The sequence below is a fragment of the Balaenoptera physalus genome (genome assembly GCF_965194825.1).
Source record: "Balaenoptera physalus genome assembly, chromosome: 5".
Classification (NCBI taxonomy): Eukaryota; Metazoa; Chordata; class Mammalia; order Artiodactyla; family Balaenopteridae; genus Balaenoptera; species Balaenoptera physalus.
In genome coordinates, this window is record NC_138884.1 from 33652909 (window position 1) to 33669259 (window position 16351).

Below are 16351 nucleotides of genomic sequence, written 5' to 3' on the forward strand. Positions count from 1 at the left end.
ACCTGGGGGCCGGCATGCTTCAGTGTGCGGGAAGAAACAGATCTGCATCGCTCTCAAAACCACCTCGAGTGTGGTCATGATGGAAACTGCCACTATCACTGCCCGATGCAAAAGCACCCACTCGTTAAATGAGCAATGGGGATCTCAAAATAACTTGTTAATAGATCCAGCTGCTTGCAGCGATGTCTCTTTTGTTGATGATCGTGAAACTGAAACATAACGCCCTCTCCACAGAAAGCAGGGAGTCTCCCAGCGTGCACTCAGGGAGGTACTGTATCACCAGATGTTCTGCTCCCATCTCGTCTGCATCCCCCTCGCAGAAGGGAAGCTCGGCTCCGAGAGCCTGGCTGGAGGAGAGCCACCTGGGCTGTGCAGCCTTCCCTCTGCAACCACAGAAAGCGATCACTCAGCAACAGGACCCTCTGGTCATGCCGAGGGACTTGCCGGTACCTGCCCAGGCAATGGGGAGGTTCTTAGCCGGATTTAATGATCATCAGCAGAGATGAAAGCCTCCCCACCAAAGACGGCTCAGCTTATGGTGAGGCAGACCCAACATTTGGTTTTGGGAACTGCTGAACGTGCATGACATTTTAATGTAACACCAGGTTCGCTGCCTTCAAGATGTAACCCCACGCCTCACAAAAACAACACATTCCAGAAGATGCCAGGGAAGGGCCAAATGAGTCTGGAGAGCTGGAGAGCAGTGCAGCTATTTTCAATATGCTAATTTTCTGATCTCCAGAGATGCAGCCCAGCCTGAAAGCCAGCAGCTATGATCAGCCTGAAGCCCTCCTGCATCACGTGGGCGGTATGGAGAGTGCCAGTCAGTTAAGAGGGTTCCAAGCTGCCACTGGCTACCTAAGGACCTTGAGAAATCATCTCTGGACCTCTGTCTCTTCTTCTACGAAAGAAAGATTCTCTGAGATGCTCCTACCCCACCCCTGGAAGCCTTCCATGACCCCTGCCCAGCACAGCTGGCTCCTAGACCTTCTTGACAAGCCTTTCCAGCAACTCAGAATAAACATCAGTGAGCCCATGACTCATGGTGCACTCATCTCTACAGAGCTCCTGGTCCGCCACCCTGTATAGTGCTGTCTGGTGGTCCTGAGCAGGCAGAAAGCCCCCCGTGGCCAGGTTTGGGTCTCTCCCGCTAGTGCCCTGCCTGGTACTTTTAGACACTAATGTGTTTGTTGAATGAGATGAACCTCTTCCTCTATCAGAGCAAGTGGGATTCCTAAGGACAGGAATGGGAATAGTGAGAATAATACCCAGCTTATAGGGGGTTTTTAGAACTGCATGAAATAACACAGGTACTGAGGCATCCAAACAAATGTTCACCCCTCAGCTTCCCCTTTTGAATGGGATGAACCTCTTCCTCCATCAGGGTGAGTGGGATTCCTAAGGACGGGCATTCTGTCCCCACTTGCACCTCTGATCCTAGAACACGGTAGGGGCTCACGGTCACATGAATGAATGCACATGCAGGTGCTCTCAAAGGTCCCACTGTCCCTAGTTACCTTCTGCCTTGCATTACGCTCTAGCTGTCTCTCTAGAATCTAAGCAATCTGAGGGTTGGGTTGGTGTCCCATGTTTATTCTGTATCCTCTGCAGTCTCGTCAAGTTTGCTAGGCACGAGGCACTCTGTAGGCTAGTGTGTACGTGGAAATAAAGTCAATTACAACAGTATAACCTTGAAACTAGTTAACAGAGAAAGGGCAATTTTTTTGCCTCTAAGAAACACTAATATCATCCGTTAATGTTTACCAGCTGTTCTATACACTAATAGTAACATAAATAGTCCTTGATCTCCATGAATGAGTAGAAGTTACCAATAAATTCATTAGAAATGGGCCTCTTAACATTCACAGGAAATTAACTGCCATTCATACTAATACCTAGAAAGTGACTAGTAATTCTCAATTCTCTCTAGAAGAATAAGGAATCTATATGCTTTACATATAACGCCCATTTACAATGCAAAAATACACCTATCCCGAGAAGCCTGGCCACAGCTGCTTTCTTTGAATCTTTTTCTGGGGGAAGATTGATGTTTGGAGGGCTTGTGATTCATTAAAGTTGCTGACCAGTTCAAATACTTAACTGCCAACCTGTTCTTTCAGAGAATGTTCCTTCCACTCACCTTGGCACTGCTCTGCCAACCCATGTGTGCACCAAGTGGGAGAAAACCAGGCATCACGAGAGCTGTGTACACGTGTCCCCAGATCTATGGATGTGTGTCCTGAGGGCTGGCGTACTATGCACGCTATTTCAGCAGAACTTTGATTTACATGCCCAGGGTTCTTGTTTGTGTGACCCTTAGGAACACACGCTCTTTTTCCACAAGGTGACCAGAACGAGGCTCTGAGTACAGAGCCAGTCCTTCTGTAGCTCTTTGTTCCCTGGAAGAAAATTCTACAAATGTTGACTCTCTTATTTACTCTAATGAAAAAGCTGTAGGCAGTCTCAAGTCTGAGTAAGCGTGAATGTTAGAAAGGTCCCCCTAGAATTACAATGCATTTTTCAATGTTCTGTCTGGGATGGGAATATAAATAGAGCATTCAAGATGCTTCTGTTAGGCTACTTCTAAGGGCAAACATTTTTGATTGTTTAAAATAAAGGTTTTAGAATTAAAGTGATTCCAGTGATTCCCAGAAGAATGTTCTCCTTCTAGCCAAAGTGGAGTAAGGTGGATTGGATTTACCCTTCCACCAGAAATAACCAAAAATACTCAGAAAAAAAGTACATAAAGAAAAGGTTTTTGAGACACTACATATCAGTCAATGAAGGAAAATGATCTCTAGAAGAAAATGGAAGAGAAAAGCTTTGTGACATTAGCTTAGACAAGGATTTCTTAGCTACAGCCAGAAACATGATTCATAAAAGAAAAAATAATCAATTGGACTTTATTAGAATTCAAAATCCCTGCTCTGCAAAAGACACTGTTAAGAGAATGAAAAGATAAACCACGGCCTGGGAGAAAATACTTGCAAGTCATATATCTTATAAAGGAACTGTATCTAGAATATATAAAGGAGTCTCAAAACTCAACAATCTAATTACAAATGAACAATCCAGTTTTTAAAAATGAGCAAAAGAGGTGAACAGATACTTCAGCAAAGATGGTAAATAAGCACAAGAAAAGAGCATTAATCATGAGGGAAATGCAAACTAAAACCACAGGGAGACATCGCCACACAGCTATTAGAATGGCTAAAACTAAAAAGACTAATGATACTGAGTGTTAGCAAGGATGTGGGACAATTTGAACTCACACACACTTCTTGAGGGAATTCACAATTGTCCAGTGACTTTGGAAGACAGTTTGGCAATCTCGTAAACAACGAAAACATGCCTACCACATGACCCAGGTCTTCCGCTGCTAGCTACTGACTCAAGAAGAAGAAAGCAATGTCCACACAAAGACGTATACGCGATGTTCAGTGCAACTTTATCTGTTAGTAGCGCCCAGTCTGGAAATAACCCAAATGTCCATCAATAGGTGACAAGACCACTGAACTGTGAAATATCTTTATGATGGGACGCTAGTCAGCAATAAGTAGAAATGAAGTACTGATATATGGCAACAGCATGGATGAATCCCCAAATAATTATGCCAAGTGAAGGATGCCAGCTACCAAAGACTATCTACTGCATAATTCCACGTATATGAGACACTAGCATATATAAACTAATCTACATTGCCAGAAAGCAATATGGAAGGCACCTGGGGAGTAGTAGGTAGCAGGAAAGGTTATGGATAAACAACAAGGTCCTACTGTATAGCATAGGGAACTATATTCAATATCCTGTGATAAGCCATAATGGAAAAGAATATGAAAAAGAATATATATATTTGTATACCTGAATCATTTTGCTGTACAGCAGAAATTAACACAACATTGTAAATCAACTATACTTCAATTAAAAAAAAGGCACAAGGAAACTTCTGGAGTGATGGATATGTTTGTTGTCTTGATTGCGATGATAGTTTCATGGGTGTAGACATGTGTCAAACTTCTCAAATGGTATGTGCTAAGTATGTTTGGTTTATTTTGTATCAATTATACCATAATAAAAAAAATACTAAAAAGACATTGATTTGCCTTGGGGGATTTTGCAGCAAGTCATCATTTATGATTTAGCCATTTGGCAACTGTTCATTGAGTTCCTATCTTGTGCCAAGCACTGTGCTGCACTAAAAACAAGCCAGCAGAGGACGGTTTGACACCTTGACCACTGGTGCAGCCTCCGAGGGTTTCCACTGTCCTACTGTGCTTAAGGCACGGAGATCCCGAAAGGCTGTGGATAAACAACTTTTAACTTCTATGGTCAGTCTCATTACATGTAAATTGCTTCAATGTGTATCATCTCGTTTCATATGCTGTGATAACAATTACACACTCATTTTGAAACTGCGCTTGTGCCTGCCCAATCATTTGCACAAATAACAGAATTCATCAAGAAAGAACCACACCTTCTGTTCCCCCGCCCCCACCCCAGCTCCACTAAGAAGGACTTTGAAGAAAACCAACAGGAGCGAGTAACTGTGCTCCTTGTTCTCGGGTAGATGATCCTGCGCCACGGTCTAGTTTCCTTTACTTCCTCTCGTGAGGGATGTGGAGAGCATCGTTTGCTGTGTTCCCCAAAGTCCTGTAGACCATCATTTCTTATCCCTGAGATTTTCTATTAAACCATGCTTTTAGGCCACTAATAATTAGCAAAACTATCTATCGCTCTATTCACCTTGCGGAAATTTGACTCTTATTGTATGAAACGTTCAGAGAAAGCAAAGGCCAACGTGATAACGCATGGGGTCTTCAGTGTAAAAACCCTGGAAGGTGACATTCTTTTATCAACCAACCCACAAGGCCATACCATTCCACCGGCATAAACAAATCTCTAAAGGATGAACCGTTATTTCAGTAGTAATACCATGATACTATTGGTCATCAAGCCTGTCAACATTGTCCTTAACAATACAGAAGTACTTGAAAAGGGGTTTCTTACCCAAATTACATGGGCTGAACCTGGGCAATACATTTTCCAAAAGAAAGTAGGAAAACCTTCAAATATAAAAAAGCTAAATTAGCATGACCGTGTATAACTTTTTTTGAGCCAGAACTAGAGAAACTGCTTGCAAAATGAAACGAGAAGCATATTTTAAGTGACATAACAAACCAAGTTATCCAAGTCAGTATTTTGTAGAAACTGCTAACCACCACTACATCTGTAATTGAATAAATTAGAAACCAGCTCAGAATTTACTTTCCATATTTACACAAGCCAAGAAAGGTGACTCCTACGAAGAATAGTGAATATAAGATTCAAAATTTGGCAACGAATGAGATGATCCCAGCTGGCCCTGGACCACTAATAATGTTTTTGAAAGATTGGGTTATTAGATTAACAGTTGTAGAAGATGGACTCTATTTATGCAATGTTAAAGCAAACATTTTTATTAACCAAACAGTTCCTAAATTGCAAGCAGAAATGGGAAACTTGATCTGACACCTGTAGCAAATCTGAGGGCCTTCCCTGGCCCAGAGCTCAGGGTTTGCCATCATGGTGCACATTTCTCTTACACTCTGCTCAGGAGGGAAAAGAGCCACACTTTTTCCTTCACATGAAGTTTGTTTCAAAGGTATTCTGAAGAAACGCTTCTTTCCTCATCAGTTTTCAACTCTTGCTGCCTCTCGTGGATAATCTACCCCTATTCTTCCCAAAGCCTCGAGAACTTTCTCAGCTCTCCAGTTGCTTTGGGTCCACAGTGTGTGGCTGTGGATCCTTCATTTAACAGGCACCAAGAGGCTCTACTTACATCATGCATGGAGTCCAGAAGCTTGGTCAGTTGGTAGAACCTCTGCCAGCTCTGCCCGGAATTGTTGGGACACTTCGTTACCATCTTCCTCAGTTCTTTGATGTAATTTGTCCTCATTTCTTCAAACGCAGCCTGGCTTTTGAGGCCATCCTTTGGAACTGTGTTGAAGGAATACCGACATGTAAGTTCCCAAGTTGGAAAACAGCTTTAACATCCTCATAGTTAAATGGCTTGGACTATTTTGAGGTCATGAGGCTCACACTTTGAGATTGATACTGAATCTCAATTATTACATTTATGAATAAACATGGCAGCTATATAACGGTTAACCTTTGTACACACACATATACAAAAGAATAATAATAACTGGTTTATTGGGTGTATGTTATAATGCACTTTGCTTATATTAGCTTGCTTAATCTTGACATCAGTCTTACGACATAATCATTATGTTATTCTCACTTTACAGATGTGGGAACTGAAGACGGGAGGTTTAATCACTTGCACAAGGACACAATAAATACACGGTAGAGGAAGGGTATAAAGCTAAGTCTGTTTCCAAAGCCTGTCTCTCAACCACAGTGCTATACTGTCTTGTGGCCTGTCATCAAAGTTTTTATGAATCCAACTTGCCAATACCTCAGATGTAGGAAAATATACTTTGATTTTCCAGGACAACTGGAAGAGACACAGACAATCTAAGCTGGGGCTGGAATTAGAAAGCAACATCTTCATATTCCAGTTCCAATGTCAAAGACACTCGGGGAAACCTGCCAGGGGGAAGACAGTGTGTGGCAAAGAAGCACTTCCCATCCTCTTTGTTCCAAGATCACATGACCACCGAGGCACTGTCATGTGACCGCCCAGACAACCTGCTGGCAGGTCTGTGCACTGGTTTGTGTGTGTGACGGGTAACACAACAGTGCTCTGCATACAAGGCAAGATCAAAAACTTTCGAAGAGAAGAAACCACATTTATCATTATCTTCGCTAAGATAGAAAATTAAGGGTTATGTTTTCTTCTTTCCTTGTACGGAGTGGCTGGCTTTCCTAATGAAACAAAAGACATCTCACTAAAAATAATACTTTGAAATTCAGCACCTGGAAGGATACGAGTGTTTCTGTGACCTGAAAGGAGATGCTCTTTCCCAGGACACATGTGAACACACTTTATGGAGAAGGGGTGCACCAGGGCCTGTGTTCTGCGAGGAGATGTAGGGCAGAGTGTAAGCTACAGGTGTCCCCTTTGAAAATCGACTTACATGTTTGCTTTTGTTCACTACAGCCAATATGTACTTACGCTTATGCTTTAACTCTGAAAAATCAAATCACTTAGAACTTTCATTTTTGGGTGATGAAGATAATAAAAATTCACCTTGTGATATAGAGTCTGAAATTGCTCTTACTTTCACTTCTTAAGTGCACATCCTATTTGCTAATTTACAATAACTGGTATAAATAATAACTTACTTGGGCCATCAGCTCTTTAGAATGGCTAAATATGTTTTTGAGTGTTACATGTAACCCTGGGAGCAGGAATACCACTGTTTCCAAATAAACCCTGTTGTCCTATATAAAGATACAGATTATCTTGCAAATTAACTTCCCACATGATGCTACTGATCTTCTCCTTGAGTTTAATTGTTGAGGCTTTTGATTTGTCGTTTATCTAAGTCTATTTTTTGTGGGGAAAAAAATAAATCCCTAATGGCCACTGCACAATTTCCTGAGGCTGCCACAATATTAGTTGTGGTTTAAAATATTTGACATTCACGTTCAGAATTAAATATCATCCATTATGTAACAGTTTATTTTTCTTTGCAATTAAACCCTTGTTTTAAAAGTATAAAAAACGTGAAGAAGGATGGTAATAACCAGGATGTTAACAGTGAAACTACAGATCCACTTTCTACCAAAACTTTAATGTTAACCCAAAACGTTCCAAAAGAAACTGAAAGTTTGTAAATAAGTGCCTACACTGCCCACCCACAGATAAACATTTATTTTTTTAAGTTTCAAAATGTTATGGAGTAAACCTTTAGTTTTTCAGTATAGATACTTATGGATGTCATACCTTAAAAAATTACCTAAAATTAGAATGGAGTGAATACATTTACGATTATATTTCAATGCTATTTGGTATAGCTACTAAGATAAACCAAAAGCCTTCATATTTCTGATAGCTGTGTTATCAAAATTCTCAAGATTATGAACAACTTGTATCAAATATTACTTGTATTTTACTGCTGTGACTGAAATATATTGTACCATTTTCCCAGCCAGATATTTTAGAAGTTGAAACAAACCCACAAAAAAAGAGAACTTAGGCAAAACCTCAAATTTTGGAGGTCTGCCCAGATTTTCTGAATTTACTTATTAAATGCAGCAGGGCTCCTGGAAATCATCCAAAACCTATGGGCTGGAGAAGAGCAAAGAGGCAACTGGGTGGGAAGACGACGGTCTGCTTTCCTCTGTGAGCAAAAAGAACATGATCTTCTCTTGATGTCATTGCTTAAAAACTTTCCTGATACACTGGACATCAGGTGTGTAATTTAACCTTCTAAATAAGAAGAAAATTTTTCACACATTCTATCACAGATTAGCAAAATAGGCTTGCAGCAAAATAAGCTGCAGTTTAAGCTGCAGTAAAATTCTTTACTTCTGTTCTCCTGCTTTTTGATTTTGCTTTTTCTGCATCTACAAAAATCAGCCTTGAATGTACTGAGCTACTTGGAAGCTAATAAATTAATTCAGGGAGCGTCAAAGTGATATCAGAATTGATTATAGGCTGACTGATTAAATGGATGTAAAAGGATAAGACACCAATTACAATGAGTGGTCAAAGTTTATAAAGGATTAGTATCACATGCATTTTTAGAAAAAAAATTAAATTCTATCACCCATCTGATATAATTTTTTTTTAAAACATTTTTCTAAGAGTATTGATTAGTGACATAGCTTGGAAAGGGGAATAAAATCACTGTCACTGAATTTCAAGAGTACATTTCCAGGGAATTCCCTGGCGGTCCAGTGGTTAGGACTCGGTACTTTCATTGCTAAGGGCATGGGTTCAATCCCTGGTTGGGGAACTAAGAGTACATTTCCAAAGTTATATTTCAGAAAGGATAAACTGGGAACCTCAGAAACCTTGAGGAACACTGGAGCAGGGAGCAAAGCCTGGTTCTACTGACCCTGCAGACGAGGGGCTGCAAACACAAGCTCCTGGATGTGGGCTGAGTGTACAGGGAGGAATGCAGGGACCGGCGGGGCCCGCGGTAAACTGGGGAGAGCATGGGCTGCCCTGCACAACTGAAGTCAGTGAAAATCAAACCAGACAAAAGGCCAAAAGCAACCTGAAAAGCCTTGCCGGCCAAGTGAAACACAGCTGGGAAGTGCTGACCCCACCTCCCTCCCACGCTGCTGGTCTGTCCCTCTGCTGGAGTCCAGCCCAGCCTGCTCTCCCTCCAATCTCCCTGCTGCCGTCACCTGCCAGGGCCTGCTTTCCACTTCCTGCTTGGGGCAGAGTGGGAATCGCTGGGAGTGAAGGCCAAGGCCCTGGGTTTGAGTCCTAACTCACCAAGGAGGCTGCACAAGTCACACCTGCATGCCTCCGTCTTGACCACTTGAGAACGGGAGGCTACCCATCCTGCAGCGTTAAATTAGATGATAGATAAAAACTCTTTGGAAACTGAGAGGTGCTAAACGTAGGTGGAGCAGGGACTCATCCACATCTACCACCGCCTCCCCACTTCCTGTTCTACCCGTCTCAGGCTTCACTCTTCCCCAGACCCAATCCTTCCTTGCTGGAAACAGCATCTCTTCTTATCCATCCCATCCTCAGTGCTTGGCTGTGGACGCCACTTCCTTCCACGTGACTCTACTGAAAACCGCCCTTTCTCCCAAGCTGCTGATTCCTGGACCAAGGGGAGGGCTGGGTGCATCCTGGATGCTCTTTTCAGCTTCCAGGTGGTCGCTCAACAAACTCTCCTCCTTTGAAGTCCTCGCCACTCACCCCGGCGTCCTCGGCGTTCAGGACATTTCTCCATTTTCTCAGTGGCCCACAGCGCTTGGCTCTGGGATTTCCTCTCCATCCTGTCTCTTGCCATCATTCCTGGTCTCACCCTCACCTGATGGGAGCTCCCTCAAATTCCTGCCCCTCTGTGTGAAAAGGCCTGTGCCGTTGTCTGGGGAAGAAGTGCTCAGCATCCTTGCCAAGGCTAATCCTGCCCTCCCTCGTCTCTTCTGGCACCGTCTGCCATCGACTTCTCTCCTCTCATGCTTGGTTCCAGGTGCCTAAAAATGCTTCCCATCAATCTGCAAGTCCCTGGCTGTCTGGCACCTGCCTGATGCCCAATGGTCAACCCCAGCAGGCTTCTGCCAGCATTCTCAGCTTTCTCTGGAAGCGATGCCATTAGTCATGCCGCTCGGGAAACCTTGAACTCTTGGCACCTTCCCGGTTCCCCTACCTCCCTGACAGTTCTGTCCCTGTCCCTCAGCCGCTGCAATCCTCCTTTCCAGTAGCTCAGTGGCTCTTTCCTCTTCTTTCTGTGCCTCGGCACCCCACTCGCCATTGGACTTTCATTTTCTACAAGGATAATTTCAAGTTTATATCTTGATACCCAAACCTGTCTTCTGAGCTCGAGTCCCCCAGTTTCCCCCTCTTTCAGCCTCGCTCTGAGAGGCTACCTCTGACAATTAGCCCATCCAAAAGAGAAGTCATTTTACATTCCACAGAATCTGCTCCAAGTCCTGACATGAACGTATTTCTCTTCATGGTATCACTGCCATCTTAGTCACTTCTCTGCACTCAAAACCTAGGTCACTTCCGACCCAGACTATTTTTATTTCCCCTTCCTGTCAGCTGCCAAGGTCAACTCTGCAGTGTGTCTTGAACGCGTCTGGTGCTGTCATCATAGCATCCACCATTATTTTCCAGGCTCTTATTTCAACAGCCTCACAGCAGGTCTCTAGGCTTCTAGTCTGGCTCAATTCTCTGTCTGGCTTGGCCTCTCTCCCTCCCCGTCCCATTCCCTCTCATCCGGTTTATTGTCAGATACATGTTCATAAAGCCATGAAGGATCCCTTTGGTCATGTCACCCTACTGCTCAGAGCCTTTGGTACCACACTCCCCTGCTCGCCTAACAGACACCAGTTGTCTTCAACAGGTGGGAATCTTCCGGCCCAATCTGCATCCCAACCTTATTCCCCACTTCTCCCCAATCCAATACCACCTGATGTGCCATGAAAAATTTAGTGGATGCAGAAATGAGATAAAAAAATTAAAACATTAACGGGCAAAACAATTCCCGAGAACTAAGTGCTATTGCATGGCTCTGCTTCCCACCCTGCCACGCTCGCTCACGCCGTTCCCCGGCAGGAAGGCCAGCTCCTGCCTCAGATTCAACCCCTCACCCTGGCAAAGCTCTCCGAGTTGCAGCTTCACCATAAATCCCTCCCTGATACCCAGAACTGAGCATGCGCTTCTCTTCTCTGAGCCCCCAGAGAAGAGCCCCCTCTTTATCTCTATCACGGTAGATAATCCCTTTCCACAATGTATTAAAACTACCTTGGAATTCATCTTACGGTAAAACTCCCTGAGGGTCGAGACTGTACCTCATTCATCCCAGTAGTTCCTGAATTGCCCAGTCCCACCATACACATAACAGACACTTAACAAATCCGATGGATGAAGGAATCAAGGCAGATGCTCTACCCAAAGCTTCATACTCTGCAAGTAACTTAGTTCATCCGACACCAAAGCCCTCCGCCCACCTCCTCCTATTTTTTTTTCCATATCGACTACCTGACCCTATAAATAGGCAACTCTCCTAAAGGGGAGATGATGTGACAATGTAGGAAAAGGGCCAGGTGGGTGTCAGTTTACTTGTGCTCAGCAGCAGCAACACTTTCATTACGGTGTATTCCTCAAAGGTGAGCTGCAGCCGGACAAACTGAAGGCTGATCTGGTGCATCCCCTGGCAAAGCTCATACATGGCAGACTGGTGCATCTTCTCTCTGCAAAGGAAAAGCAAAGATGTCTGAGAATGCAACGTCCATGATCAGACCCAGACTGGCGAGAGATCTGAGTCAGATCTCTCATTTGCTTTTGGCTTCAGTATGGAGTAGAAGTGTACTTGCAAGGCAATTGAGCTGCCTTGCATGGTGACTGGTAAATTGCTTATAAACCAACCCTGTCAGGCTGTTGACTCGTCCATTGGGAGAATGTGTCAGAAGCACCGAAACCAACCTTTCTCAAAGCGTGCCATGATTTCATTTTACACCAAGAGTGACAACAAGTGATGGTGGCGTGTGTGATCCTGAGATTGTCCACCAAGCAGAGAAGCTGCCGTGATGTGGGGGGAAGCCTGGAGACGCCTATTCCTCTTTGGCCAGAGATCCCAAGCGCTTACTATTCGGAAGGGCTGTGTTAGATGCTATGGATGCAGGACAGCGATGAATAGTCTTATATCCACATGGACCCCTTTACAGAGGTCGTGAAACGTGTCCGTTAACTCTTTGCAGCGGCACATTTAAAAAGGGAAATCAGACAACATTTTAAAAGATTCCTCAAATGGAATCTCTCCAGTACAGGGAGAAAGTGATATGGGAGTTTGTGTGATACATACACGTGTCCATTTAAACAACCAACCAAGCTACTTTCTCCGCCAAACCCAAGTGTTTCCATAAAAATCCTCATGATTTTACGACAGAAGTCATTATTTTCTCTTTCCGTGAGAAGGAAGTTAAGGCATCATTTAGTTGCTCAGATGTTTTTTCTCAAAGTAATAAATCTTTTGGGAGGCCCTGGATAAGTACTCTGTTATGATGACCAGAATGAAATTAGTAAAGAAGAGTTTACTAGTGAGAAATGGGAAAGGACTTGACAAAGACTATAGACACAGAAAAGGAGGTCACGATGGCTGATCTATTTCTATGAGTGACTGAACCAGGTGGGTGTCTGTAGCAAAGCAACCCTGCGATACCTCTTCCAGATGCACTCTTGGGTTTAAATGGCAAAAATCTCTTTTATCTCAAGTCTGAAAGACATATGTAAAAAACCCATAATGGAACACATAGCATTTTGCTTGGTATTATTGCTATATGTCTCTCCCTTCCCATAACAGGCCAAGAGATATTTTTATCATTTTTTAAATTTATTTTTTTATTGAAGTATAGTTGATTTACAATGTTGTGTTAATTTCTGATGTACAGCAAAGTGATTCAGTTATACATATATATAAATTTTTTATATTCTTTTCCATTATGGTTTATCACAGGATATTGAATATAGTTCCCTGTGCTATACAGTAGGACCTTGTTGTTTATCCATCCTATATATAATAGTTTGCATCTACTAACCCCAAACTCCCAGTCTATCCATCTCCACCCCTCTCCCCCTTGGCAACCACAAGTCTGTTCTCTACATCTGTGAGTCTGTTTCTGTTTTGTAGATATGTTCATTTGTGTTGTATTTTAGATTCCACATATAAGTGATATCACATGGTATGTGTCTTTCCGGGAGCTATTTTTTTTTTTTTTAAACGTCTTTATTGAAGTATAATTGCTTCACAATGGTGTGTTAGTTTCTGCTTTATAACAAAGTGAATCAGCTACACATATACACACGTTCCCATATCTCCTCCCTCCCACATCTCCCTCCCTCCCACCCCCCAGGCGGTCACATTTTTAATTAAGGAAATATTTTTAAAACACACACACACATACACACACAAACACACACACACACACACAGCAAAATAGCAGGAGCCTATGGATCTACCATGCAGAATTAAGAATAAATGCTAATATTTTTGCCATATTTGCTTCAGATCTTTATAAAATAAACACGGCCGAGTTAAGGCCCGCTCTGTCTCCCTCCCTGTCCCCATTCATCTTCCTCACTGAAGAAGTGAACCACTCACTTTGGGAGATTATTATTTCCTCTCAGATGTGTATACTTTATACACACGTATGTATTCATAAAAACAGCACACAGTACCACTTGGTTTTATGTAAATTTGAAATTAGATATGCATATCCTTCTGCAACTTATTTTTATTCAACGTTGTGATTCTAAGACGTATCCATTTTCATACAGGTAACTCTAAGCAAAGACATTTTCCCTGCTGCGAGTTTCATTGGTTTGAACACATCACAGTTTACTAATCCATTCCACTCCGGATGGACACTTGGGTTTGTTTCCGGTTTACAAGTATTACAGATGATGCCCAAGGGACATCCTTGGGCACTTCTCTAAAATACAGGACAAAAATAGAACTGCTGAGTCATAGATGTATGCACATCTGCTGCTTTCATTCCAACCAGTAAGAGAGGCTATGTCCTTTTATTCCACATGCCATGAATACTTGTCATTAACCAATTTGAATTTTTGTTTTTTTCGCCATCTGATGGGGGTTGAAAGGGTTATCCCACTGTTGCTTTTATTTGCATTGCCATTATCACCAGCAGGCTGAAACATTTTTCAAATGTTTTCTGACCATTTGGGTTTCTTCTTTGATGATTTGTCTCTTCATATCTTTATCCATTATATTTAAAGCTTTTTTTCCCTCCTATCACTAATACCATCTTTATTCATAATATCTTTTTGCCTTAAAAATTTTGTTTGATGATGTTTCCTTAGTCCCTCCCTCCCTCCCTTTCTTCCTTCCTGTCTCTTTCTTTTGCTGTCTCTTTAGAATTTGCCTGGAATGCCCTTTTAAAAAATCCCTTGTTTACAAAGTTCCCACATAATTATATATCACACATGTATCTTTTAAACAGCAAAAAGCTGGATTAAAAGAATCTGAGAGTCTTTATATTATAATAGCTCAGTTTAATCTGTTTTCATTTATCATGATTACTAATATATTTGGATATTTTTTCCACCATTCTAACTTTCTCCCCTCCTTTCCTTCGACTTTCCTTCCTTTTATTACATGGATCCAGCTTACAAAATAAAAAAAAAAACCCTCTTTGCTCATCCATTGGGACTTAGAAGATATACATTCTATTTTTACTCTTAAAATAATTATCAAGGGCTTCCCTGGTGGTGCAGTGGTTGAGAAGCTGCCTGCCAACGCAGGGGACACGAGTTCGAGCCCTGGTCTGGGAAGATCCCACATGCCGTGGAGCAACTAGGCCCGTGAGCCACAATTACTGAGCCTGTGCGTCTGGAGCCTGTGCTCTGCAACAAGAGAGGCCGAGATAGTGAGAGGCCCGCGCACCGCGATGAAGAGTGGCCCCCGCTTGTCACAACTGGAGAAAGCCCTCGCACAGAAACGGAAGACCCAACACAGCTATAAATAAATAAATAAACAAATAAATTAATTAATTAATTTTAAAAAATAATTATCAAGTTATGAACTTGCATACTTAAAAATCTAAAGTTAATCAATAGCTTTTCCATGAGTAACTGCAAAGATGTAGAGTACTTTATCTTTGGTCTACTGCTTCCCATCTTGCATCTTATTCCTCTTTAGTATTTAAATTTCAACTTGTTTTCAGATCACCCCTGAAGTCAGTCTGTCTCTCTCTCACATCCACACCCCATGTCTGTTTAGAGTTACAAACATATTTCTCTCATCACCATTGCTTTTTGCACTCCACTCCATACTACTGGGTTCAACTGGGTTCTTGGTTTGTTTTAACCCAAATGATCATCGGTCTCCAAGAAGCATTTTATTCTCCCCATGATATCAGCAACAACAACAAAAGCTAACATTTGTACAGTGCTTTATAATTTAAGAACTTCCATACAGCTGGTCCCTACATCTCTGCAAAGTAGGAATTTGTGTTAATTCCCAGTTTTACATATGATAAGTCTGGATTTAAGCTATCGGAGTACACACTCATACGTATATTTGTAATTCTTTCAGCAGCGGTCAGTTGCTGAATGTTCAAATCTTTCAGTCTTGATATGTCTGAAAATGTCTTTATTTCACCTTTATTCTTGAATGATAGTTTTAACATGTTTTAGATTTCTAGTGTGACAGGTAATTTCCCTTAGTACTTTGAAGATAATATTCCATTACACCTGGGCCTTCACTACTGCTTTTGGGAAATTTCTTGTTAGTCTAATTGTCATTCTTTTACAGGTAGGGAATTTGCATTTTCTCTTTGGTAGCTTAAAAAATTTTTTCTCTGTTTATTTTTGATGTCTGCAGTTTCAATATGAAGGACGGAGGTGCAGACTGATTTTTATTTCTCTTGCTCAGGACTCAATGTCCTTATTTGACTTGAAGATGCAGGTATTTCTTAAGTTCTGAAATGGCCTTAGATATTGTTTCTTCAAACATCATCCCCACCCCATTCCTGCTATTTTTCCTTTTTGAACGCCTGTTAGCAGTGTGTTGGACGTTCTCATTGTCTTCCACATTTACCTCCCTTTTATATTTTCTTTTTATCTGTCTGTACTGCATTCTAGATAGTTTTCTCAGATCTATTTTCTAATAATTTTTTTTCCTTTTCTGTGGCTAATCTGTTTAATGCCTCCAGTGTTTTCATTTGGATGTTTTTAGTGCCTGGGTGCCTAGAA

At 42.0% G+C, this 16351-nt stretch overlaps 1 protein-coding gene across 5 annotated transcripts in view; it reads right to left on the reverse strand.

The window, feature by feature from the left end:
- The window catches only part of NR3C2 (nuclear receptor subfamily 3 group C member 2), a 368612-nt gene that overhangs the window by 26262 nt on the left and 325999 nt on the right, over positions 1-16351 (reverse strand). For all 5 annotated transcript variants that reach the window (XM_082463336.1, XM_082463338.1, XM_082463337.1 and 2 more), the window contains exons 7-8: positions 11702-11832; positions 5819-5976 (exon numbers count right to left, since the gene is read on the reverse strand). In XM_082463336.1, coding sequence (XP_082319462.1) covers positions 5819-5976; positions 11702-11832 — 289 coding nt within the window. The remainder of the gene's footprint in view (positions 1-5818; positions 5977-11701; positions 11833-16351) is intronic.